Consider the following 24481-nt stretch of genomic DNA (forward strand, 5'->3'; position numbering starts at 1 on the left):
CAGAAGAGGGACCCATAATTGGGCCGCCGATCGATACCCTCAGTATCGACAAGATCGTTTGGTTTCCCCTTGGTGTCGATATCTAACGCTCTGATGATCCGTAAAGTGCACCTTGGAATTGAGGATTGATCCAAACTCATATGTGCCCAGCTATCAGCATGTTTTAATACTATTTTAGCCGATCATGATGGAAGCCTGGATAATTTGTGTATCACAGCTTCTGTTCTGTTCTACTCATAGTCGAATTGACGAAATAAGCGGGTTTCGAGTTCTCGCTAAATTGGTTTGAATCTTGCAGTCTTACTATGTCTCTTTCTAGACCTATATCCAATAATTTCGCCTTAGCTATAACATAAATTGCTGGTGTTTGTTGGGGATCTCAAGACGCGCTGTTGCAGACGTGTTTGTTGTTGCTGGTTGCTCACTGCATTGGCAGGAGATTTCAGGTTGAGAAAACGCCTTGTTTGTCAAGTCTAGCTAACTTCAGTAAAGCGTCTTTATTTTCGCTATATGTAAGAAAAAGAAAAGCCCGGCCCCAGAGGGTATTTAAGTGGGAGAATCTTATCGCTCCCCCGGGATGTAACGGACCGTCGCTCCCATGCTCCACCAAGCAACGTTAGTCAGGACAGCGTCAAGATACGATGAGACGTCATTACCGGCTGCGTAAAGCGGGAGTCTTTGATCCGATAACTATTTCCATGGGGCTATTGGACATTTTCAACCTTAGCTGAGCTTATGGACGCCACTTAATTTCTCAACCAAGGTAAACTCAGGGGAAACGGCGCCTAACGGGGGGCGGCGTTGGGGCTGGCCCGCAAAAGAAACGAGCCAAAATCAATAGTCTCTTCCTAGCTCTATGCACTTGGAAATTTCCATCATAGCCGCCGATCCTTTATTATTGCGATGCGCAGTGTTTATAAACCCAAACGCGGTCTCTTTCTGTGATGTATTCTGTTTCTTCTCTAGTCATCCTTTAGACCAGTCACTCTTTTAACCAGATATCTTCGATATCACCACGTTCGTTACAATGATGTTCCCCAACTTCGCTGCTGGCCTCGTCGCCGCTCTTTCTATCTCCGGTGTTAACGCTGGTCTTTGCCGTCCTAGCTCGCAGACTAGCTCGGTGGTTTCGTCTGGTAGCACTACAGCTAAGACTGCATCTGAGACTTCAGCCACCCAGACCGTCGTTGGTACCACGAGTGTCGAGAACGGTTCTGAGACCACCACCAGTGTTGAGTCTGGCTCCGAGACTACTACTGCCGAGACAGGCTCTGAGACAACCAGCGTTGCGATTGTCTCTGACACCACCACTGCTCAGACATCTTTCGCCACTACTACCGTCATCACCACCTCTGGTATCGATATCACCACCGACGTGACCACCTTCATCACCCTGACCGCCACCGACACAACCACTTCTGAACTCGCTACTACTTCTGCTTTCGTTCCCGCTGATTTATTCCCCTGCGTCACCAGCGACGACTGCGCTGCCTTCATTCAGCTCTGCGATGCCTACCGCTGCGGCTGCATCAACCGTAACTGCGAGCGCCTGACCGACACTACCGCCACTGCTGAGCCTACTACTACTGCGGCTGCTGAAGAGACTACCACTGCTGCTGTCGACGAGGAAACCACCACCACTCAAGCTGAAGAGGCTGCTACCACCACTCAAGCTGAGGAGGTGGTCGCCACTACTCAGCCACCTGCTCGTCGTCGTGCTCTCGCTAGCCCTGTTCCCCAGGGTGCGCACTACTGCGATGTTAACCAGGACTGCGATGAGAAGACCGACATCGATGGATACAGCTGCGAGACGTATGAGTGTACCTGCCTCGAGAACTCTTGCGTTGCTCAGATGCCCGACTTCTAAGGAGAGAGGGCGCCTAGCTTAGTGTAATTTGTTAAACTGTTGACAACATGCGTCAGGCATTTGCTACCTTTCTGACATGAGATGATAGATTTTGAAAACATCCTTTGCCACAATTTCTATCAAATATTTGCAGTTCCTAGCGTTTCGGCGGACGGTGACAAGAGACCTTCGTAGCTTGATCACACTGTCTTCGGCGTTTAGCGCGCCTGCTTTCAATCTGTCTACGTAGAGTATTCATCACTAATTGAATTCCGGCCTGGTTGCATGTCTATAGTAAGGCTATGCGGCTATAAAAACAAAGGCAACTTGATATTCTGCACCTTCATGATATCATGACACTCCCTTGCCAACTCCCTCGCGTCACGAGATAGAAAGTCCTCATCAAAACTGACCTCCAAGAACGATTTCTTCCAATGGTGCCAATGCTCAAACATGGTGACCGAAATATCATATTTCTTATCTGGCCGCCCTCTCACTCCCCTCTCAAAGCACTTGATCTGATTCGAATCTAATGCTTCTGCCAGTTTCGGTCCTGCAGTCTGCAACCAAGCGTGAATCTCGTAGATGAAGAACTCGAGATCGTGATTCCATAGACAAACAAGGTTGATCGTTTTGTATGCCCAAAACTCCGTTATTCCTGGAATCCCGCGGAGATACATCTTCGCTTCTGCCGTCCCTGCTCTTTTGTAGTACTTCCTGTCATGCGGGAAATCGTCATCTGTATCCCGGTGATCATGAAATTTATCATGACATTTACATCGATTTCTTTCATAACAAAATTGCCAGCAACGGTGAAATTCAGGTAGTTCACACAACGACTCACTGGGTCGTGGATCTGTCACCCACCAAGGCCTACTATCCATTGTTGGCAGCGATTGAATCGCGACGAGTAGATCCACTATCATGTCGCAATCGTCCTCAAAGCGCAGGAGAGTAGATGCAAGAAGCCGCCAAAGGTTATTACGCCGCATAAGAGCCCCAGCCGTGTCTCCTTCTGAATATCTGTCCAAGCAATCGGCAGTGATGGCTCTGGCGGCCGACTCGGCGCTCATAGTCTTGTTGAGATAGTTGCAGAGAGCTACAATTTCATCGAGATGATAGGAGCCCCTCCTGTCAAACCTTCTGTCAAGATTGGGGGCGACTCTTGAAAAAATCCATCCATCTCGAAATGATATACCCAGGCGCAGTGGGAACATATTCGGGTCTGGAGAGATGTAGGTGAGAGTATGTCCGGCAAGGTAAATCGAGACTGCTGCTTTTAGCAATGAAGGGCGGGCGTTTCGTGCCAAACGACTTATCACTCTCGACAATGAATGTCGTAGCTAGATATTTCTCATGCGCCTGCAGATAGACGAGCTAATTACATCACGTGATGATATCAAAATCATGTTAGGTAGTCTATGGTTACATAATGTCCTAGAAGCAACTTGAACAAAACAACAGCTTTATTTACAACCTTGAAAGATCTTTCACACTCAGGCGACCTTTAATGCTATAATACAATTGCTGAGCTGAAATTTTACGGATCGACAGTCAATCCCACAGCACTGCCATCGACCCCGCAAGCCAGCCCTACCGGTATTTCACCAATTCTCCCTCGCGAAGTTGGGGGCCATGCAACCTCGCTGAAATGTCTCGCGTGAGAAAGTGGTGTAATACCACTGAAACATTTCATTTGCTGCAAGAAGCCTCTTTCATCAGAGCTTTCTATGGTTGGCTATGAATTATGCAGTCAGCCATATCCATGATCCAATCGTTCTGCCGCATCAGCTCAGAATCCGAAGACCTTTTCCTGCAGCCTGCGTGTCACCGCGTATCTTCCGTGGCTTCCTTGAGGGCTATGTCAATTTCCTTTGGCCTCAGATTAAGCTTAGACTTAAGGAGGGCTTGAATGGTTCTAAAAATACAGCTATATATGGCAGCTGGACACCACAATTCAAAGGATTCTCTTTTTATATACGCTCTTTTTAAATACCAATATTCGCTCAGCCCCAGAGCCTACCATGGTTTACAAGCCAATCTACCCACTATGCAAGCCTCACCACTCCGTCATAGAGACTTGCGGTATGAAGTGACACGAGCTGCCGAGAAGCTGTACCACCAGCTCTCTTCCTTCTCTGTCGTGCTCCGCCACGTCAGCTATTTGCCATAAAGCTTACGAGTTCATAAATTCCCCAACGCTGCCCTTATCTCGCTCCCCGTATGTCTCAGCTAATCTACAGTACTTACCATGTCTCTCAACACTCCTGCTGCAGGGCAATCTGCCCCGGTAAACAACCCGGAGGCTGTTGCGTATCGAGAGCGTGATGCATTGTACAACTACTCAACTGGCGTTGTTGATGTTCCACAGGGTTACAAGTATCGTCAGTATCGTATTTTCGGGTTCACGTTGCCTTGGTATGCGTCGCCGAAAATTCAGCTGGGCATGGTTGCTTTTGTTTGTTTTATGTGTCCTGGAATGTTTAATGCGCTTAATGGGATGGGTGGAGGAGGGCTGAAGGACACCAAGCTTGTCAACGACATGGTGAGTAGTTAACATTGGCTGGCGACTGCATTGGACTAAATATCGCAGAACACCGCCTTGTACAGTACCTTTGCTGTCGTCGGCTTCTTTGGAGGCACGTTCGTCAACAGACTTGGGGTGAAGTTGACACTAGCATTTGGTGGTATTGGCTATGGCATCTACACCATTAGCATCCTGCTCTATACCCACTTTGAAAACGATGTCCGAGCTTTCAACATCGTTGCAGGCGTGCTTCTTGGTGTATGCGCAGCAATGCTTTGGACCGCTCAAGGAACTATCATGATCTCGTATCCCCATGAACATCAGAAGGGTCATTACTTCGCCTGGTTCTGGGGAATCTTCAATATGGGTGCTGTCATCGGCAGCCTTGTACGTCCTTCCTCGGTCTCATCTCTTCTCATCTACCCTCTATTTAAAGTGTCACTTCATCTTCAACAGAAGCTAACGGAGCTTGCAGATTCCATTGGGTGGCAACATCAACATTGAAAACAACGAAGACGTCAGCGATGGCACATACATCGGCTTTATAGTCCTGATGTTCTTCGGAGCTGCCTTAGCCCTTCTTCTGTGTAATGCAAATGATATCATCAGAAAAGACGGATCATATGTCATTCTGATGAAGAACCCAACTTGGCAAAGCGAGTTCTACGGCCTGTACGAAACCATTCGCTACGAACCATTTGTTATTTTCCTATTTCCTATGTTCTTCTCGTCCAACTGGTTCTATGTGTATCAACAAAACGTCGTCAACGGTGCCTACTTCTCAACGAGGACCAAAGCCTTGAATAGCCTCTTGTACTGGCTTGCGCAGATTGCAGCCGCAGCGATATGGGGGTATCTGTTGGACTTGGAATACCTTCGTCGCTCTGTACGAGCCAAGATTGCACTTATTGTTCTTTTTGTCATGACTTTTGTTGTTTGGGGAGGAGGCTATGTTCATCAGAGAACATACACTAGAGAGACGTCGGAGGCCAAGGACTTTGAAACGGATTGGAGGGACGACGGGTATGCTGGGCCCATGTTTCTTTATATCTTCTATGGTTTTTATGATGCGGCTTGGCAAGCTACTGTTTATTGGTAAGTACACGTTTAGTATGCTTTTGGTAGTCACTGACTAGTCAAGGTTCATGGGCGCCCTCTCAAACTCAGGCCGTCGCTGCGCAAACTACATCGGCTTCTACAAAGGTATTCAATCAGCCGGCGCAGCCATCTCCAATAACTTGGACGCAAGAAAAGTATCATTCGAAGCACAATTCATCAGCAATTGGGTGCTATTAGCTGCGTCACTAATTATTGCATCACCTGTTATTTTTCTCAAGATCCGGGATCATGTCGATTTGGAGCAGGATCTTGAAGGAACAGATGAAACTATGGCAGATGTGGCACCGCATGTTGTTGCAAACTCGGGTCACTCTGGGGATAACTTTGAAAGTAAGGAATCAAGACGAAGAGTTCCTGGGTTTACTGCAGTCTAACTGTCATTTTCAGTGGAACTCGATGAGTTTGATGTATCTACGAAGCTATTACGTCGGTGGTGACACGAGGACGAAACGTAGTAGGGATATGATTGCTTGGATATCCGTTGAAGATGGACGTGGCCGTATAATTATTGACTAAATAAGTCGAAATACGAAATCTAGTTCATTGGGTCACTTGATGCTAATGTTTTGCCGCATAAGATTCGTACTGGACGGCCACTCTCCCGACAGGCTCAAACACGAGCCCATGCCCGCCACACTTTAATTCTTGGTAACAGCATATTCCAAATCTTGTGTGACAAACAAATCTTGCCACAATCTCGATTCCTTTCATTACGTCTCCTCTAATGCATCATCTCCCGCCAAGACCACCTTATCTAATAAGCACTACATATTATTTCAAATACGATCAAGACTGCCCGAAGAAATTCGGCTTCCGAAGCTTAAAATCTTATCTCAGAAGTCATATTATGCAACAGTCCGTTGCGGATCATACCTAATGTGGTACCTCTGCTTACGCCGAGTCTTCCTATTCGCCCTCGCTGCCTCGCTTTTCGCTGCGCGACAACTCGCGAGATGATGGTCTTTAGTGCTGATGATCCTGCAGAATTAGAAAAAGTTGGGTTATTTGGAAAAGGTCTTCCGAAAGAAGAAAGCAGGTTCAGGGATGCAGGCAAGATTGGCGATGTTGAGGCCGCGTCATGGGTATTACCAAGACTTGGAAGAGAGATATATAATGCCTGGGAGGAAGGCTTCTTAAGCTTATTACCCCAACCATTTCTAGCCTCTAGACAACTCCTTTCGGTTAATATAGTTTTCGTTCAAGATGAAAGTCTCAAATTTCTTGTTATCTCTCCTCCCTCTGACAGCGGCTGCAACAAGCATCCCGCAGCCTCGGGCAGTTTCTGCTCCTGAGCCAGCTACATCCGCCGAATGCTGCCCCTTCACCTATAAACCAACGTGCACCAAGAATCTCGAACGAGTGTTTCACATCAAACTGTTCTACAACCGAAAAGAAGGCATTACACCTGAGCAGTTCAACGCATACTGGGCCAACAACCATACCAAGACTGCTGGAGACTTTCATCTGCGATGGGGCGTTTACAAATACTCACAAGTGAGTAATTCAACACATCCTCCAATTATATAAGCTGACTTAATTCTTCAGTATCACTCTACTCCCGAGCTTCGAGACCTTCTTCGCGTCCCTGGTGCAGCTCCAGTGCTCGAATTCGATGGCGCTGCGGAGTTTTGGGTGCCGACTATGGAGACTTTTCAGGCTATGGGATCCGATCCATTCTATAGAGATGTGATTACACCTGATGAAAACAACTTCATTGATCATTCTTCTATGAGGATGATTGTTGGAGTGGATTATATCATGGTGGATAATCAGAACGCCGTTACGGAGCATGGCCGAACTTTTGAATAAGAACATGACACAGGGACGATAACATTCATGGGGATAAAGAGGCTAGATGAAGGACGAGATATCGGACTTGGTTGATACCCTGCTTCAATAGACCGAAGACGAAAACGCATGTTTGATATAGACAGACGAGCATCTATAGTTCTATCTGGTTCTATGTATATACAACGTGATTCTAATTCAAGGATATCTGCTGTAAATCCGCTTAAGCTCTCTACTCGAGCTTGATCTCAAACATTCCAGAAGGCTCGGGCTTTGAGAGAGCCCACTTGATTCCATTCTCCATAACGCTGTCCCATCTCTTGCTCTCAGTCAATTGGTCTCCGAAGCGGCGGAAGCCGTGAGGAAGTCCGTCAAAAACATGCACATCAGTGGGTACCCTGTAATGTGTGTCAGAATTGTTATTGGAATGTCGCATGTATCACGACTTACCCTGCTTCAACAAGCTTCTGTCCATAAAGAAGAGCTTCATCTCTCAAAGGATCCAATCCACAGATACCGAGCGTCGAAGGCGGCATGTTCCTGAGCTGCTCAACAGTTGTGAGACCAATGTTCAATCGAACATCCTTGGGATCCGGGTTCTGAACCTTCAGCAGGCTAGTAAACTTATCAATCGCTGACTTGTTGATCATCGGAGCATCCGCATTCTGAACATATGACGACAAGGAAGGTTCCTTTATCTGCTCCATAACAGGCGCATAGCAATCGGGGTGAATGAGAGCAGGAATCATCAATACCTGACCAGCGAGTTTTGGTCGTGAAAGGCCGTCAGGCGCGATGTTTTGCCGGAGCGTCAAAGAGGCTGCTAGTTGAGCACCAGCTGAGATTCCGCCAACTACGACCTGGCTGGGAACTCCGAGAAGTTCATCGATATGGTCATGGACCCAGTGAAAAGCGTCGACGGTGTCTTCCCAAGCTGTGGGATAGGCATAATCTGGAGCATGCCGATAGTTTAAGTTGACGACTGTGACGTTTGTCATGACTGAGATGCGAGTGCAGATAGCATCTTCAGAGGGAATGTTTCCAAAGACATAGCCACCGCCGTGGAGATGGATGTAGATAGGTAGACGAGCGGCTTCTTCGGCGGAAGCTGGTCTGTAGGTTCGAACCTCGAGAGGGAAGCCATCTCTGGACGTGACAATATAGTCTTTCATGATGATAGGGTAATCCTTGAGCTTCTCCATCTCACTTTGAGCCAGTTGCTCTCGGTACATGTTCGTAAGACGCTGCATCTCCTTCAAGTCCAGATGACCTGGAATTGGCGGCCTGCTGTCCGTGACAGCGAGCCATTCTGCTGTCGCATGTCCGTATTGAGTGAAGTCAGCCATGGTGAATATGTGGTCGAAGTGATCGAATTAGGGGTATTTTATGGTATTCGCTAAGAGTTGATAGCAAGGTTGACAGTTATGAGTTTTTGAAGCTATCGTGGGAAATGCCGAGGAAGATGTCGTCGCATGATGTCCGCGGGTCCAAAGTTGTCGCCGAACCCCTCAACTTCGCCGAACTCGGTATAAGTGAGTGCCGAAGCATCCACATAAATCGGCGAGAAGTCCGCATACTCATAAAATCATGACATTTCAAGAACATGACAATTGCTTAGCATCAAACAAGAGCTTTATCTCAATTACTCCGTTTTCGAGAAGTCGAATATGCTTGTAAATATGTGGCTTGGTAGCCTGGCAGTGAGATTGGTAGAATTCAAGGTTGCCAAGCGCGCCAATCACGATAGCTTCACATAAAGTCAAGCGAACTACGTCACGATATTCAAAGTTTACAAAAGGCCCGACAACGTCTCAACGTTACATAGAATCAGGGTCGAGTGCAACTTCCCCCGCATTTTAAGCCAATACTGAACAAGATCTGCATAAACTTCCGGGACTGTCGGAGATGAATATAAACTTTAACTTCCTTGGTTTCGTAGATAAAATGAAGTTTTCTCCCTTTTACATCTTGGTTTACTCAGAAACAGTGCCATCATGAAATTCCTCAGCGCTGTGACTGGTGTGATAGCTCTTCTTCAAGGCGCTGATGCAGCGACTTGGAAGGATTACAAGCCGCAGAGTCGCACGCCGAGCTCATGTCCTGATTATGTCGACTATTCCCAAAAACCGCATGAGCCGCTGTCTTCTGGCAAGTTGAAGCTACCTTTTATGAGACCGAGTGAAAAATGCAGGACTTTCAAGAGCCCTGCCGTTGAGGTGCTTTGATGAAAAATCTTGGGCTGAGAAACTTCTTTGCTGACTTGATGATAGAAAGTCATCAGCGACATCAAAAAGCGCGTCAAGAACCCCGATCTGGCGCGCCTTTTCGAGAATACCTTTCCATCGACGCTCGACACGACGGTCAAGTATTTTGATGCGAAGAAGAATCTGGCATTTATCGTTACTGGTGTAAGTCCGAGTCCGATAACTTTTGGGTTAGAGAGTATTGGCTGATCATATCGTTAGGATATCACGTAGGCATAAGTCTTCCTTCAAAGATTTCAACTGACGTATGCTCAAGCGCACAATGGCTTCGCGACACGGGCAACCAATTTGCCCATTTGTACAAGCTTCTGCCCCAAGACAAGAACCTGAAGGCTCTCGTCAAGGCTATCATTAACACTGAGGCGAGATACATTTCTGAGTATCCTTATTGTGGTATGTGCCATTCGATTTTACCATTGAGAGACCCTGAGCTAACTCAAAGTTTCAAGGTGCTTTCCAACCTCCGCCTGAGAGTGGATTAAGCCCTTCAGTCAATGTATGGGCCCCATGGAGATGCCATATCATGACTGATCTGGCAACGCCTTATGTATCAGTTGCTAACGCGATTAAAAGGACTACGCTACACTTGTTTCTGTCAATCCGTGAGTTCCATCTGAGACCTTATATCCTCCTGGTGTCAAGTTAACAAGGCTCTTTTGTAGACCTGTCGATAACCAGACAGTCTTTGAGTGCAAGGTTCGTGATAATGCATGCGTCACTGTCTGTTCTCGACTCTAACTGCTTTCAGTACGAACTTGATTCTCTCGCTGGTTTCCTCAAGATCGCTCGATCGTATTACGCCAACACCAAGGACTCATCATTCATCAACGACAACTGTATGTATCGGTATACACTTCTCCCGTGTACTTGTGCTGATGTTGAATAGTCAAATCGGCCATGAAGCAAATCCTTCGAGTCATTGACGAACAATCTCAAAGCACCTGGGCCGAAGACTGGTCATACGTCAGCTACTACAACTGGACTGGCCAGTCAGGCTCACTCTCACCACCAGTACCCAACAGCGGAAACGGCGAACCCAAGCTGGCTAACGGTCTCGTTGCATGCAGTCATCGTCCGTCGGATGACTTGAGCGTTTTCAACTACATCACCTCTGACAACGCCATGATGTCGGTTGAGCTCGATAACGTTGCCGACGTGTTGGATAAAGTAGGAGGACAGAAGAGCCTTTCTGGAACGCTGCGTGGTCACGCTAAAACGATTCGACGAGCTGTCTGGAACCATACCCTCACTTCGAATGGTATTTTCGCTTATGAGACCAATGGATACGGCGGCCAGTACATCATGGACGATGCAAACGTTCCAAGCCTTGTATCACTCCCATATCTAGGGTTTCTCAAGCGCGACGATCCGACATATAAGAAAACCAAGTCTACTCTCTTCTCACGAGCAAACCCATACTACGCCGTTGGAAAGACATTCAGTGGCATTGGTGGGCCGCATGCGAACGCTACTAACCCATGGCCTATGGCGCATGTCTCAGCTATCTATGGAACGGATGATGACGATGAGATCACCGAGCGACTTAACATGATTTTGGAGAATACATCTGGTCTGGGATTGATTCATGAGAGTGTTAATATTTACAACTCTTCTGTGTTTACACGACCGTGGTTTGCCTGGGCGAATAGTTATTTTGCGGAGATGGTCCTTGACTTGGCAGAGAGAAAGCCTGGGCTGATCTTTAAGGATGACAAGCCGTATGTCGTATAGGAGGCACCGCCCAGAGATATAATAGATTGCTTCTTAAATAACTCGAAGAAACAGCAGTTCTATGATAAAGTACCTCTCGTAGCTATCGTGTTGTTCTACCTTCAACCTAGACACCCTAAAAGATAGAAACGAAGCCGAGTGCTCACGTATCAATTTAAGCACAAAGAAAACACTTCAAGCTAATTATGAATTCCTCCAGGGAGCAATCAAGATCCATAGGAAGATTCAGGCTTGATAACCAGTGCAGATGAGTATTGAAGTATGAGCGAGGCTCAGCAGTGGCCATATGCAAGATAACCCAATGTACGGCATTACTAAAAGCTTAGACAGCCTATCATTGGGGTCCATTCGCAAGGATTTCTGCATTGTCAGAGTGGACCTATACTGATAGCGAATCGGATCAGTGAAATGAGGCCAATAGGATATGGCTATCTGTGAGGCGGCCGACCGAAAGGTAACAGTGGCCAAAGAGATATTTCAGTTGGCATCGCTTAGGCTATTCTAGAGCAGTCGACGGGGACAAACGAAAATGCAACTTTCTTAAAAAGGATGGTGCGGAAGAAATGCACCGTCGGATATGCACGAGCAAGAAGCGAAAATTCGTATTGGGAGAAACAATATCAAATTCATTCACCGACAACCCGACCTTACATGAGCCCAAAGGTATAAAATCATCTGAACAGACCATTAGCATACATCAACTCAAACTTCTCAACATTTAGTCTTATAACAGCCTCCTTCAAGATGCAACTCATTAACCTCTACGCCCTTACCGTCTTTGCTACCTCAGCCCTGGCAGCAGACTGCTTCGGCAACGGTAACAAAGACGTCGGAAAGTTCATCACAGCATACTGGGACGCCCGTGAGAAGATGTGCAATAACTCCGGCTGCACCTACCAAGAGGCATGCACTACCTCCGGATCTTACACTGTCAAGGGCCTTGGTGTTGATACTGTCTTGAACGTTGAGATGAAGCGCAAGAACACTGGGGGCAAGAAAGGATTCAAGGATTGCTGGGTACGTACCCTGATGTTGAGCTGTAAACTGTGCTAATTGGTGTCGTAATCAGGACGCTACTGAGTATGTGATCCGATATTAACATCTGACTTGTCTAATTCTTCTAGGGACATCATCAATCAGTGCCCCAAGGGTAACTCGAAGCAGTTGAGCGGATCGTGGGAGGCCAACGGTCAGCTGTATCAAGTCAACGGATATTTCTCGTTCAACTGAGAGTCGGTACTTACGCAGGGCTTCCCATGCATCATGATGCAGCTGGGGGAAAATGCAACATAGAGGAAGTTGACCATCTTTTGAAGTGAGACTTTGCAAGGAGTCTCTTGTCTCGATGAACGAAGTTTCAGCCAAGATTTCCTTTTCATAAGTCTTCTATCGACATTGATTGAATCTTGTACTCCAGATAAAATCCTCCAAGGTAGCTAGGGTTCTTTGCTCGTGTACGTGAGGGAGATGGTCAATACGATTGTACTGTTTTGCTATGCGAGATGAAAACTCCATTACTTCAACTTGACATTCCCTTTTATTTAAATTCTCTCATTTACGGGAAGAAAAGCTTTCATCTATTCAACAGTATAATCTCAGCCAGCTTACACATAAAATCTAATTTTAGATATACTCCTCCTTATACATATATCAGTTATCAACGGAGTATTGTTATGCCTCAGCGAACGGAGGAATAATAAGCATAAAGCCAAGACAAACGGCGCGCACGGCCCCTGCAGTAGGTATCGATAAGAGATTCAGCTCCGCAAATTGCGTCTTTGATGTTCATGTTGCGTTGTGTTGCGTTGCTTCTTGGTTTTTTGTTGCATATCGCAATCTGGCTTCCGTTAGTTTTCCCCTCACCAGTACCAAAAGACTCATCCTGGCATTCTCACTCACGAGTGGCAAGATTGTGCCTGACTGATCAACTCAAATTCTGTATACGCGTATCGACCCAGTTTGCCCGGTACCTCGAGACAGATCATATGCGATGATCAGGCCATCATCGTCTGGCGGTTCTCCGTTTGCGGCTCGTCACGCATGCGAGATTTGCAGGTAAGTCAAGTCAAGCCGTCTGCGCGTCGATATGCAATGTGCGCCGTTTCCGACAGCTGAACTGACGACTCAATTCGATAAGCAGAGAGCGCAAAGTCCGGTGTGACAGGGCTTTGCCAAAATGCAGGTTTGTTCTATCCAGTCCAGTCCAGCAGCGTATTTAGTCCACTGGAATAAAAGGTGACCGTACGTACGTGGCTATCAGAATGTGGAGCTGACGCTTTGGCCTATGTCCCGCGAAGACGATGCAACCGTCTCAATCAACCTTGCGGGTACAACCCGATTTCTCAGCGTCGTACCCGCGATGAACAGCTGCAGGAGCTCCAGGAGCGATTGGCTAAGACCGAGGCTCAGCTCGCCCTCGAGACCCCGCGACCAAGGACAGATTCCATGACCTCACAGCCACCGTCGACCACTACTGCACCCGTTATGCCATCACGTTGGCCTGATGCCCTTAGTTCTATTACACCAAACACGAACTCCCAGTACCATCTCCCGACAACGGCATCATCACACATTCCCAGTATACCCGGCTCTGCAGGTCCGCCTACTGGTCGTAACCCCATGGAGCTAGACAGCCACAGAAACATGGGTACGGCCATCGATCTGCCAACTAATAGCTCACCCATGCTGGATATTGATCTATTCAATCCAGGGGCTGACTCCCATGTGGCTTTTGACTGGTGCAACCAGCTAACAGCCCTGGAGCCGCTGGACAACATCCTACTCACTCGCCTATCGCCCCGATCTTTAGGCCATAGCGGCACGGAAGAGGAATTCTCGCACGCTGAACTGAATTCACTGCATAAGTATTATTTTGAATCCATCTACTTCTCCTTTCCGTTCTTAAATCAAGATCGCTTTGCCGCAGAGTCAATGGGAGGCGGTCTCGCCATTAACGCCCTCGTTTACGCCGTCGCACTCGCTGGATGCGCTCACTCATCCACTTCCCAGAACAAGGAGTCTACCTGTTACATATTAGCACGCAACTATGTAGAGAGGTGCGAGAGAGATGGCCAGTTGAACGAGCTCAACTTGCTACAGGCTCTACTGTTCATCGGTAGATATGAGGCTATGGCTGGGAAGCTTGAGAGGAGCTGGATGACACTGGGACGCGCCGTGATGTTGTCAAGGCTGCTTGGACTGCCCTACATGGATAAGCGACCTGAAGGTGATGGGTTCCAGGACTCTCAAAGTCAGGATGGCTCTGGTCTGAGCCTGCCTGAAACGACAGATCAAGTTCTTCTGGAGGAATGGAGAAGGACGTTTTGGGCTTTGTACATATTGCTCAGTTACGTCAAGACACGTACGGGATGGCAATGCATGATAGGCGATATAAAGGTAAGACAAAACTGATAGGCTTACTTGAGGTGTCCGGATGCTAAACTAACACCATGCCAGGAGTTTCATATCAACCTGCCATCGCCCGGATTACTGAGATCCGATCTAGTCCCACTCAAGATGCCCTGCCTGTCAGACATAGGCCTCGAGCCTAGCACCGAGATCTCATCATATGCAGGGTGCGTCCTCATGGTAGAGCTAGCCCTGCGCTGTTTCGACCATGGACAAAAGCGAACTTCGGACAGCTTCTGGGATGGCTACTGTGATCTAGTCAAAAAGACGGACGTGCTTTTCGGGATGCTGAAACGCCACCTCAACGCTACTTCGATCCGCGAGGACCCTGTTGCCTTCAGTCTGTACCTGAACCTCCGCGCAACAGAGATCTTTTCTCACGAGTCAGCTATTGCTCGGAGCGAAGAAGAAGGCCTTCCACCACTGATGACAGCCGAGAGTCAACGTCGCGCCACGGCAGCGGCATTTCAGATATCCACTGCAGTGCGCTTGAACCTCCCCTCACCATGGAAGGCCGACAGCGACATTATCATGCTGCAAGCCATATTCATCGCATGGCCGCTGACCATGGCCTTAAGAGCATTCCATCGGGAACTGGTGCACAGCGGTAGTCGCGACAGTATTAATGGCGTCGTTGCATCGTCAAGGTTGCTATTTGCCGCTCTGGGCCACATTGAGGAGTCAGGAGGATATTGGCATCGAAGTGTCGCACAGGTTGAGGGGAAGCTTCAGGAATGGGAAGAGAAGAACAGTTTCAACTCACTTACGTTACGATGAACGAAGTTCTGTTCTCAGACATCTTAGCTATTTCCTAAGCACAAATTGGCCCCTCTGAATTGAGTTTGTTAGTTCTTACGATTAAGTTTAGTGCCAAAACGCTTTGACTCTCCTTTATCGTGCCCTAAATCCGTTGCTGCTTACACTGATTTGTGGCTTTTTCTAAAAGATGCGGCTATACTGCCCGCGATAATACTCAGTCCTCGTCTGCTAAACTCAGACTTTATACAATTGCATATAACAGTTTTACTTTTAGTCTCTAGTGACCAGAGATTACTGCTAAGAGTAGAACTGGGGCATTTTGCTTAACTACGATGTATGATTGATTGTCAGAGTCTAGGCGGAAAGTTGAGGAATAATATAAATAGTCTCGGACAGATGGTTATAACCTCCTTTGACAGCGCCCTGAATATTTTTAGTTATTCTAAAAGGCGGAACTGTATGTGGTATTGTTACTATTGGTGTTAAGGAAAGAATTGAGGAAGAGGGCTTGTTGTCTAAGTTCGTATATATATTACCTCTATAGCTCTATTTCTCTATTACACAGCTTATATTCAACCCTTTATAATATACTCTGGCTGCCCAGGTATACTATCAGTAATTGTCTCCCTCGAGACTATGACATGTTGCGTGAGCCTTATCCCATTTATGTTGTTCAATTCCATCTCACTGCCAGCTGAACTTTCCGGACCCAAGGCCTCGACATCCCTGTGATGGTTCTTTCCTGTCCCCTGCCAGTAGACCCCCGATCCTCCAGTAAAATTTCCGGGTTTCTGGGAACGATTTGATGGTATTGCTTGGATACCCGATCGGTCTTCGCTCGTCAGTAATGTTGAAGATTTCAGGTTGGTGAGCTTCCGAAGAAGGGGTCGAACTGCAGTGAGAGCAACGACTATGACAGAGATACAGATCTCAGCAGTTGCCCAGATGTCTAAGAGTATGTTAGATATAAAATTGAGGTGAGGTTGAGATGACTGACATATAGATATGGCATTATCAACATAGACCATGGTTACAAATCTACCAACGCTGACGGCGATCGTAATAACACCAAGTCCAAAAACAACAGCTAGTCCAATCTTCTTACGTGTTGAAGTCATCTTGAGGGTTGCCAGTAGTGGGATTGGGTATACAACATCTAATTTAGGGTCAGGAATCGGAGTGTAAAGCTCAGCTGGGTCACGAAAGTCGAGACTTACTCAGCACCTCCGACACAAAGTTCATAGACCACAGAAGCCGCATAAGAGTCATGGATGTGAAGGATGTACATTCTGGTTGTCCTTTTGCCCTGGATATCCCCGTTAGCGGTATACTAGAGTCTCCAAATTGTGACTGACCAGTTGACCGATGGATCAGGCCCGCACCAGAACCAGTCACAGAAGAAAGTGATGACTGCGAAAGAGGTGGTGAGACCAGCTAGACAATAGAGCGCAATGCGCATTTTTGGCAGTGTAATTGGCACGAGGTTAAAATAGAAGGCGATGATGCTGAATTTCGGAAAGTATATGCCTGTGTCGAAGAAATGATTTGTTGCGAATCGGATCTAAGTGAGAAGATGGGATTAGTATACACGATAGCTGGCACCCTGAAGAGCGAAGAAACATCAAGATTATACTTGCATTGGATGCTCACCTTTCTAATAGCGACATTATCTACTGTGAAATCATCCATCGCATCCATGGAGTAGGTAATAGTGTCACAGATCAGTAAACCCTGGCAACATAGCAAGCCAAGAATAAGCCAATAGTCGGCTGAAAACAATCGTGCTTTTCTCATGACTAGGCGGACATAAATGCGGCAGGCGACTGTGATGTACGCGAGGGTCATGAAGGACCACTCAAAGCCCTGCAAGTTACCCGGAAAGATCAGCATTCTACTATCATGAAACTGGTATATCAATACGTACCATCACAGCCCTACTGGATATCATACTGGCGATATCCCGTAGAAGGGAATCGGCTACTTGAAAAAGAAATGATCCAGAAAATACAGTCACATCACATATCGGGAGAATTAATAAAACAGGAACAGCTTTCTGACAAGCTGGGGTATACAGTGAGCGCTTATTATACCGACCGACAATTATCAGAGCCTAACATCTGGTATTAAGCTAGCAGATAGGGCGCACGCCACGGTAAGCAGGAATAGAGTTACCCGGCCCCAATCATGGAATGCCAAACCGCATTTGGAGCGAATATTCCCCACTATAACCGTGGATGAAGATTAAGCCAAGCCACGAGCGTCAAAGCGTAGACGCCATCGAGAACAATGGCTTTCTTCGTTCAAACAAGGCGGCGCTTTAGGTGGCAAACATGTTTTGGCTGGTGACTGGGGATGAGGCATCGCCGGTCACTCTTGGAGGATTGGGCCATATCAAATGCCGATATTGCAGTATTTATCTATGATGCATCATCAGACACTGCTAAAGTCAAAGCAGAGCATTAGTTACAGTGATGCGACCTCCTTAAAACTGGCGCTCCACTGATCACTCAGGGGAATGCCACACACTCACGCGGCTTGTCGATCGCACGAGCCAAGAAAAGTATAAAAAAAGCATGCCGCTTATGGATGCCAAGCTCCTCTATTGGGCCAGTGACCGGATTTTGCTGCATTCGACGCAAGCCACAGCGATCTGATGACCCAGGCCTTCCGAATCCAGGGACTGGGAATTTAGAGTGGCTTATTTAGTGATAGATTTATTTCCGTGAACCCTTTTATCGTCGCAAATGAAGAGGGTCTCTGAGGTTTGTGGGTTGATTCAAACTTTTCGATGGTATTCTGGATTCCATGTGCCGCTGTCATGCCTTCGAGACATATATACATGGATTGTCGACAATGATATTAAAAGAGCGCTTGAGCTCCTCCTGGGACTGTGCCGTCAAATCAGCCGTCAGCACCAAGGGTTCCACAGATACTCTTTTTGAAACTGCTCAACTGTGTCATTCTTCTTGCCGATTGTGAAGCCAGGCATGTCTTCGGAGAAGGTACTCTGCAAAGTGCTGAGTGTCGTAACCACCGTGCCTTTGTTTTGGAAGCGTGTACGGTGGTTGGCGAGAGTGAAGGACAGGTCGAGCAGATTGTACTTGGCGGCAATCTTGCAATGAGCTATGTCATTGCGCTTGAGAGCTCCAGTGTTGTGGGCTGAGAATACTAACAGGTATGGTCGGCTCCTACTAATTGCTCCGCGGGCCAACTTGGTCTTGGTACTCTGCCCGGGCATCGAATACTTGTAGTCTTGCGGCATACTGAGCAGAGACTTGGGGCTTTCGTTGTCGGGAAAGACCTCGTCGAGCGCAACTGAACATTTCCCAGCCGGCTTTGTAGGTAACCAGTCAGTTGGTCTCGCTCAGATGGCTGCATGAACATTCCTCGAACCTCCTTATGCTTGACGACGGCAAGACAGTAGGCGGCGTATGGTCCTAGGAGCGTATCTACCCCAGTCTTTTCGCTCAGATCAGTCATCCATTGTTTGAGTATTCCTTCTATCCTATGCCAGAAGAGGATGTATCCCCAGATGGGTTTGTTTCTGGGAAAACAATCCAAAAGTACCTCGAGAGCTTTGCGAAAGACCTTTATCTGATCCCTCGGCTGCGTCCCAATACCCGTGTTGAAACCGTGAAAAAAGGCCCGAGTCGGACTCTATAGAGCATCTCAGCTTACAAGAATGCTCTAGAGACATTTCTGTCCCATTTTGAAGTCATCCTTGGCAGTCAGTGCATTGTCGCCGCTGTTCTGTTGTTAGGCGTGCCACTAGATGTAGCCAATCGGCGGTCCTCCTCGGTGTCGAGCGGACTAGCGCATAGGGTGGAGTAGACATTTGCCAATTGTAGGTCCTGATGTTCTCGGTCGAGACGGCCCCACTATGTCCGCGTCCGCGCCGTCTCCGTCCCTACTTCCGTATAATCTCGCTGCAAGTCTTCTACTTGACAAAAATGCTCCCCTTTCGTACCGAAAAACAAAGCTGCCTTAACATTCTTCACTGTCAAAAGTACCAAGAAATTGCCTGAATCCACACCACCATGAGCGACCAAAGCACCGAGAAGCCTGCACATGCAGCACATCCCAGGAGTCCGCATACTCCTGGCGATCTCGCTGGTAGTAGCGATGCGTCTCTCAATGAAACCAGCCAGCGTATCATTCAGGGATGGAGAGTGAGTATTCCCGAAAAATTATGGCCTTCGTGCTATCTTGCTGACACTGGATGACTTCGTTAGTGGGCCGTTGCCTATGCAGCTATGCTGTCTACAACACTCCTTTTCGCTATCGACAACACCATCGTTGCCAACATCCAACCCAGTATCATCAACGACTTTGGACATCTCGAGCTCATGTCATGGATTGGTACGGGCTTTGCTCTCGGTACCATGTTCATCCTCCTCTGGGGCAAAGTATACGGCGTCTTCAACATCAAATGGGTCTACATTTTCAACATCTTCCTCTTCGAAGCTGGAAGCGCTGTATGCGGTGCTGCACCTAACATCCAAGCCCTCATCATCGGTCGAGTTATCGCTGGCGTCGGCGGTTCTGGAATGTATTCCGGCACTTTGACATATGTCTCGGTCCTTACCAACCGGCAAGAGAAGCCGGCTTACCTTGCTGGAAGTACTGTCGTGTGGGGTATTGGCAGTGTTCTTGGTCCCGTTGTAAGCTCTACTCCCCAATTCGTCCTTGACTCCGTGTATACTGATTAGTTTCAATAGATTGGTGGCGCATTCGCAGCAAGCAGTGCGACCTGGAGATGGGTATGCACATTTCGCTCCTTGTTTCACTCAGCACTTACTTACTCAATAACCAGGGCTTCTACATCAATCTTCCCATCGGCGCTGTTTTTGCCCCTGCATACTTTCTTCTATTCCCCAGTACCGACCCCAACCCTACCAAAACTCTCGCGGAGAAACTTCGCCTTGTCGATTGGATTAACGCTGTCATCTTCCTGGCGGGGTCTGCGTGCCTGACCGTCGCACTCACCTTCGGCGGTGTCGTGTACTCATTCCACTCATGGACCATTATTGCACTGTGGACTGTCACGGGTGTTCTTCTCGTTGCTTTTATCGTCTTGCTTAAGCTGCATCCTCTAGTCCCTAAGGAGAACCGCTTGTACCCCTTGCACTTCTTCAAGGAGTGGATTCTGATTAACATGCAGCTCCAAGTCTTTCTATCTTCAGGCATTGTTCTAGCAAGTGACCCAACATCGAAGGAGTGGCTCTCACTAACCAAGACCAGGCCATGACTTACTTCGTCCCTCTGTACTTTCAATTCATCAAGGTAGGGGTTCCGACTGCTTCATAAGACCTTCTTACTGACATCTTCAGGGCGACGGAGCACTCGAGGCTGGCGTTCGCCTACTCCCTTTGATCATGTTCATGGTTACTGTCTCAATGTTGAATGGGTTCCTGATGCCAAAATACGGAATGATTCCTGCTTGGTACATTGGAGGTAGTGCCCTTGTGCTCATCGGTAGTGCTCTAATGTGTAAGTTGTTCATAATTCTCAGAGTCCGTTCTAACGCCCTCCAGATACCATTGATGAGACCACAACCAACGACAAGGTATATGGTTACAACATACTTGTCGGAGCCGGAGCCGGATGTTATATTGTCGCTGGGTTCGCCATCATGCAGTCACTGGTTCCCGCCCACGAGATTGCCAATGCAGTTGGTGCGATGACAATTTGTAAGTCTCACTTGGCAAACTAATCAGCATTATCTTCAGCTAACCGTATATGTCAAATTTAGCCCAGGATCTCGGAATGGTACTCTTCCTCGCCATCAGCGGCAGCCTCTTCCACAACGTCGCCGTTGACAAAGTGGGCAACGCCCTACCAGCGACCTCCGACGCTGATATTGGCAACCTGATTGCGGGCACCAGCAGCGCCGTGTTCAAAGCCCTCTCTGAAGATGAAAAAGCCGTGGTTATCCCGGAGATCGCAAGTGCTATGAAGAGCATCTGGGCCTTTTTTATGGCGGCCGCCGCGCTCAGTTTCGTGTGCGCTTGTCCACTGGTGGTACGTCTATCATTTCTTTCGCATGTTAATTGACTGGCTCTGACACGCATCAGAAAGCCAAGTTTGGAGGAAAGAAGATTGAGCCAACTGCTATAGCCTAAAGGGTGAGCAGGCCACTTGGGGTGCTCTGGAAGAAGAAACCCGACTTGGGCACCCGTGTATTATGTGTATTGGGTATCTTTGTTGCTTAGGAGCTGATGAAGATTGTCTTTCGTTTTGACAATTGGAACAGTAGTCACACTTTCATATAACGATTAATCTTAATAATTAAACTGATTTATCATATTGTCCTAACGTCAATGCCATGAGTATAAATCACTGCTCTCGAAAGGTGCTGCCGAGTTGAAGAGTCAATCTGCCTGGAAATGAGGATCCTTTCGGTAGACGTTGGAATTTGTCTCAGAATGCCGATATCGAGTCCTATGAATGCGCCATGTTCTTTCCTGGACACAGCTGTAATCCAACCTACTCATTAACGGCTGATAAGCTGGGTACTTGCACCTCTCCAGGCAGCGAATAATTAGGGATGAACTTGAATTCAGCTTCTAGGCCCTAGTTCAAACTCGAAAATAAAATAAAAGGAACCCGAGCTCAATAAAGATGCCCCCAGCTCGCATTATTGGTTGTAACAATAAGTGGAGCGTCATTGCCAAAGCCAAGTACATGATCTCCAGAGAGGTTCAGGTGGAAGAGCCATAGGGCCAACCATAACACAACCACGAGCCCGAATATATGCGGGAAGACAGCTTCAAAGCAGCCGTGCCAATTACTCCAAGACAAGCCCTTCTTGCCTTTGTTCACCACCTTATCCTTGATTCTAACCTTCATCTCCGCGGCCAGCCGAGAACTCCTCTCTTCTCCTCAATCTCTACATAGCTCAGTTTCGGCGCCGTAACACATAGACCTGCAATCCTCTGGTCCAGCGTATCCAGTACAATTATGGGCGTCAGCCATCGCTGAGTGATTATGCCTTCCATCCGTCGTAAGCCTGTTGTCTCGTCAGGATGCCACCGGCTTTGACTATGGCGCGAGCATGTTCGGCTCGAGTTTGGTGTGACCATGCTTCCGACCGGCTCGGAAGTACTCCTACTGAACAAGGTAAAAATCAGGACTCTTGTAAGCTAGGGCTCTATTTCTATCTTGACTCATACATATAACATCTACAAGAAAAATAGTCATCTGATCAAAATCACCTCACATTTGCTGTTAGGACGAAAGCGGTACTGTTTGTAAATTTCATAGATTATATCCAAGGTCATTAGCCCTTGCCAGCCACAGTTAGGCATAACAATCAGCGCCTTTCAATCCTTGACAGATGATATATCCAGTTCTATCACAGGTTTCTCGCTAACTCTTGTCATCTCCAACAATCCTGCCCCCGTCGACAACAACAATCGACCCAGTAGCAAAGGTACACTTCATCAGATAAACATATGCCTCAGCTAATTCCTCTGGAGTTCCAAGCCTACCCACGACTGAATCCTTCTCCATAGAAGGAAAAATAACATCCCTAACGTCTTGTGGAAACCCATCAAAGAGTGCCGTGTGCACAAAACCCGGCGTGACACAATTGACACGCACTGGCTTAAGATCAATACACAAAGCCCGCGTCATTGGCTCAATTCCACCGGCAGCTGCCTTGAGCACTGACCAACCCGCTCCAGCAGGACGAGAATCTGTAGTCGTTCCCGTGATGGTGAACGAGCTTCGATTTGTTTGGTTGATATGGCTCGAGAGATGTTTGGCGACGAAGAGAGCGCCCATGACACGGACCATGCCGATTTTAGAGATGATACTGACAGTAACTGAGTCGAGGCTTGGAGAAGGATTGAAATCTCCCGCTGTGAAGACGACATGGTCGAGTTTTCCATCTTGAGAAGCAGACTCGAGAAGTTCTTTGACGTTGGCCTCGATTGTATCTGGTTTGGCCAGGTCGCAAACTTTCCCAGAGATCTTTCGAGGGGGAAGCTTGGCATGTTTTATGTGATCTTGAAGACGTTCGATGGCAGTGTTGATTTTCGATTGGTTGGAACTGCTGATGATGACATTTGCACCGTGTTCGAGGGCTGCTTCGGCAACGGCGAAGCCAATGCCTGTTGAGCCACCGATGATCAGGACGCGTTGGTTATCGAGGTTTTTGATGTACTTGGAAGACATAGTGAAGAGGCTTGAGTCGTTTGACTTAGTTATTATTCTTCACATCGTTAGAGCAGGTCTACACGGGTTTTTTATATCCATCCCAATTGTCTCAACTCCATGTCCCCATGGCCATCATAAGTCCGCTTCTCCGTTGGATTCAATACCTTGTCCATGTTTCCAACTCTTTTCTCTTCGTAAATCGCGAAAATTTCATGTTCAAGTACGCGAATAGTGAGGATTCAGGGTATGCAACATTGATGTTTACGCTGTTCGCGAAATGATTCGTCTGGCCAAGTCCGCTGTTCGGCCTTCGGTCTCCGCAATACCCCGAGCCTTGACTCTCAACGCGTCGCGACGCGTTTGAACGCCAAACAACGATGGCAGGCATAAAACAAAACATTTAAATAACAGCAACCTGAGAAGTATCGCACCTCCAAGTATCTTTAGGTCTGTATTGGAATTTGGAAAGGTCGTCGCGCGGTGAATATGAACAAGAACATCAAGCTTTTGTTAAATGTTGTCGCACTGAGAAAAGTCGACCTACGACCGGCAAAAACAGAATGAGCGATGTGATAGCGCCAGATTTTCTTAATGCCCTTATCTTCAGTTTGACAGCGTCTTGAAGTCTCCACTTCGGTGGTATTTATTCTGCGCTTGAAGCAATAATCATCAGCTTCAGGGTAACTACACAGATTTATGCTTGAATCAAGAGTTCTTAAACTACCAGCGCTACCAGGTCTTCAACCTTACACAACTGATCATTTATGCAACCAGCAGTCGATATCATTATTTGAACTGCGTCATTTTTCCGGGTCAAAGTTGATAAATGTATCTAGCTGTTTAGACTCCAAGTGGACGTCAGACGGTGCCATGTGAATC

General features: G+C 47.4%; 11 protein-coding genes across 11 annotated transcripts; 6 read left to right on the forward strand and 5 right to left on the reverse strand.

Moving 5' to 3' along the window:
• Positions 1-1027: 1027 nt before the first annotated feature.
• On the forward strand, positions 1028-1867 carry BKA55DRAFT_535428 (uncharacterized protein; the record flags this gene model as incomplete). Its single annotated transcript, XM_046189705.1, has 1 exon — positions 1028-1867. One exon carries the CDS (start codon positions 1028-1030, stop codon positions 1865-1867), a length of 840 nt encoding a protein of 279 aa, XP_046054239.1.
• A 143-nt stretch (positions 1868-2010) lies between these two features.
• Positions 2011-3175, reverse strand: BKA55DRAFT_252487 (uncharacterized protein). Its single transcript, XM_046185369.1, has one exon. It carries the CDS (start codon positions 3061-3063, stop codon positions 2155-2157), a length of 909 nt encoding a protein of 302 aa, XP_046054240.1. The 5' UTR covers positions 3064-3175; the 3' UTR covers positions 2011-2154.
• Positions 3176-4097: 922 nt separating this feature from the next.
• BKA55DRAFT_502734 (major facilitator superfamily domain-containing protein) lies at positions 4098-5866 on the forward strand (the record flags this gene model as incomplete). The annotated part of the gene is made up of 4 exons (XM_046186949.1): positions 4098-4391; positions 4440-4760; positions 4849-5468; positions 5515-5866. The coding sequence occupies 4 exons, from the start codon at positions 4098-4100 to the stop codon at positions 5864-5866; spliced, it is 1587 nt and encodes a 528-aa protein (XP_046054241.1).
• Positions 5867-6664: 798 nt separating this feature from the next.
• Positions 6665-7301, forward strand: BKA55DRAFT_734774 (EthD domain-containing protein; the record flags this gene model as incomplete). The annotated part of the gene is made up of 2 exons (XM_046201269.1): positions 6665-6986; positions 7038-7301. Exons 1-2 carry the CDS (start codon positions 6696-6698, stop codon positions 7299-7301), a joined length of 555 nt encoding a protein of 184 aa, XP_046054242.1. The 5' UTR covers positions 6665-6695.
• Positions 7302-7449: 148 nt separating this feature from the next.
• BKA55DRAFT_734775 (Alpha/Beta hydrolase protein) lies at positions 7450-8951 on the reverse strand. Its single transcript, XM_046201270.1, has 2 exons — positions 7731-8951; positions 7450-7678 (listed from the first exon to the last, which is right to left on the reverse strand). The coding sequence occupies exons 1-2, from the start codon at positions 8624-8626 to the stop codon at positions 7513-7515; spliced, it is 1062 nt and encodes a 353-aa protein (XP_046054243.1). The 5' UTR covers positions 8627-8951; the 3' UTR covers positions 7450-7512.
• Positions 8952-9243: 292 nt separating this feature from the next.
• On the forward strand, positions 9244-11392 carry BKA55DRAFT_607512 (Six-hairpin glycosidase-like protein). Its single transcript, XM_046196608.1, has 9 exons — positions 9244-9496; positions 9551-9688; positions 9746-9753; positions 9801-9937; positions 9994-10040; positions 10118-10146; positions 10207-10240; positions 10293-10380; positions 10431-11392. Exons 1-9 carry the CDS (start codon positions 9275-9277, stop codon positions 11273-11275), a joined length of 1548 nt encoding a protein of 515 aa, XP_046054244.1. The 5' UTR covers positions 9244-9274; the 3' UTR covers positions 11276-11392.
• Positions 11393-12019: 627 nt separating this feature from the next.
• On the forward strand, positions 12020-15513 carry BKA55DRAFT_734777 (uncharacterized protein; the record flags this gene model as incomplete). The annotated part of the gene is made up of 5 exons (XM_046201271.1): positions 12020-12292; positions 12345-12355; positions 12400-12464; positions 13536-14671; positions 14732-15513. The coding sequence occupies 5 exons, from the start codon at positions 12020-12022 to the stop codon at positions 15458-15460; spliced, it is 2214 nt and encodes a 737-aa protein (XP_046054245.1). The 3' UTR covers positions 15461-15513.
• A 442-nt stretch (positions 15514-15955) lies between these two features.
• Positions 15956-17483, reverse strand: BKA55DRAFT_559126 (uncharacterized protein). The gene is made up of 6 exons (XM_046191919.1): positions 17367-17483; positions 17093-17305; positions 16798-17003; positions 16660-16748; positions 16440-16598; positions 15956-16391 (listed from the first exon to the last, which is right to left on the reverse strand). Exons 1-6 carry the CDS (start codon positions 17388-17390, stop codon positions 16015-16017), a joined length of 1068 nt encoding a protein of 355 aa, XP_046054246.1. The 5' UTR covers positions 17391-17483; the 3' UTR covers positions 15956-16014.
• An 867-nt stretch (positions 17484-18350) lies between these two features.
• On the reverse strand, positions 18351-18922 carry BKA55DRAFT_685978 (uncharacterized protein; the record flags this gene model as incomplete). Its single annotated transcript, XM_046198879.1, has 2 exons — positions 18351-18776; positions 18836-18922. 2 exons carry the CDS (start codon positions 18920-18922, stop codon positions 18351-18353), a joined length of 513 nt encoding a protein of 170 aa, XP_046054247.1.
• Positions 18923-19479: 557 nt separating this feature from the next.
• On the forward strand, positions 19480-21564 carry BKA55DRAFT_590772 (major facilitator superfamily domain-containing protein; the record flags this gene model as incomplete). The annotated part of the gene is made up of 9 exons (XM_046195140.1): positions 19480-19611; positions 19675-20103; positions 20161-20202; positions 20256-20636; positions 20684-20725; positions 20773-20932; positions 20977-21113; positions 21200-21463; positions 21517-21564. The coding sequence occupies 9 exons, from the start codon at positions 19480-19482 to the stop codon at positions 21562-21564; spliced, it is 1635 nt and encodes a 544-aa protein (XP_046054248.1).
• Positions 21565-22655: 1091 nt separating this feature from the next.
• Positions 22656-23922, reverse strand: BKA55DRAFT_559127 (uncharacterized protein). The gene has a single exon (XM_046191920.1). It carries the CDS (start codon positions 23618-23620, stop codon positions 22811-22813), a length of 810 nt encoding a protein of 269 aa, XP_046054249.1. The 5' UTR covers positions 23621-23922; the 3' UTR covers positions 22656-22810.
• Positions 23923-24481: the final 559 nt, after the last annotated feature.

This window comes from Fusarium redolens (genome assembly GCF_020744475.1).
Source record: "Fusarium redolens strain MPI-CAGE-AT-0023 chromosome Unknown BKA55scaffold_3, whole genome shotgun sequence".
NCBI lineage: Eukaryota > Fungi > Ascomycota > Sordariomycetes > Hypocreales > Nectriaceae > Fusarium > Fusarium redolens.

Excerpts from the sequence above, each read along its gene's own strand:
- BKA55DRAFT_559126 (XM_046191919.1), bottom strand. The coding sequence starts at position 17,390 with ATGATATCCAGTAGGGCTGTGATG. Across the intron at positions 17,004-17,092 it reads ATAATGTCGCTATTAGAAAG|ATCCGATTCGCAACAAATCA; the intron begins GTGAGCATCCAA and ends CTTCTCACTTAG. Across the intron at positions 16,749-16,797 it reads CCTGATCCATCGGTCAACTG|GGCAAAAGGACAACCAGAAT; the intron begins GTCAGTCACAAT and ends GGGGATATCCAG.
- BKA55DRAFT_734775 (XM_046201270.1), bottom strand. The coding sequence starts at position 8,626 with ATGGCTGACTTCACTCAATACGGACATGCGACAGCAGAATGGCTCGCT. Across the intron at positions 7,679-7,730 it reads CAGAAGCTTGTTGAAGCAGG|GGTACCCACTGATGTGCATG; the intron begins GTAAGTCGTGAT and ends CACACATTACAG.
- BKA55DRAFT_559127 (XM_046191920.1), bottom strand. The coding sequence starts at position 23,620 with ATGTCTTCCAAGTACATCAAAAACCTCGATAACCAACGCGTCCTGATC.
- BKA55DRAFT_252487 (XM_046185369.1), bottom strand. The coding sequence starts at position 3,063 with ATGTTCCCACTGCGCCTGGGTATATCATTTCGAGATGGATGGATTTTT.
- BKA55DRAFT_607512 (XM_046196608.1), top strand. The coding sequence starts at position 9,275 with ATGAAATTCCTCAGCGCTGTGACTGGTGTGATAGCTCTTCTTCAAGGC. Across the intron at positions 10,041-10,117 it reads GATTAAGCCCTTCAGTCAAT|GACTACGCTACACTTGTTTC; the intron begins GTATGGGCCCCA and ends CGCGATTAAAAG. Across the intron at positions 10,241-10,292 it reads AGACAGTCTTTGAGTGCAAG|TACGAACTTGATTCTCTCGC; the intron begins GTTCGTGATAAT and ends AACTGCTTTCAG.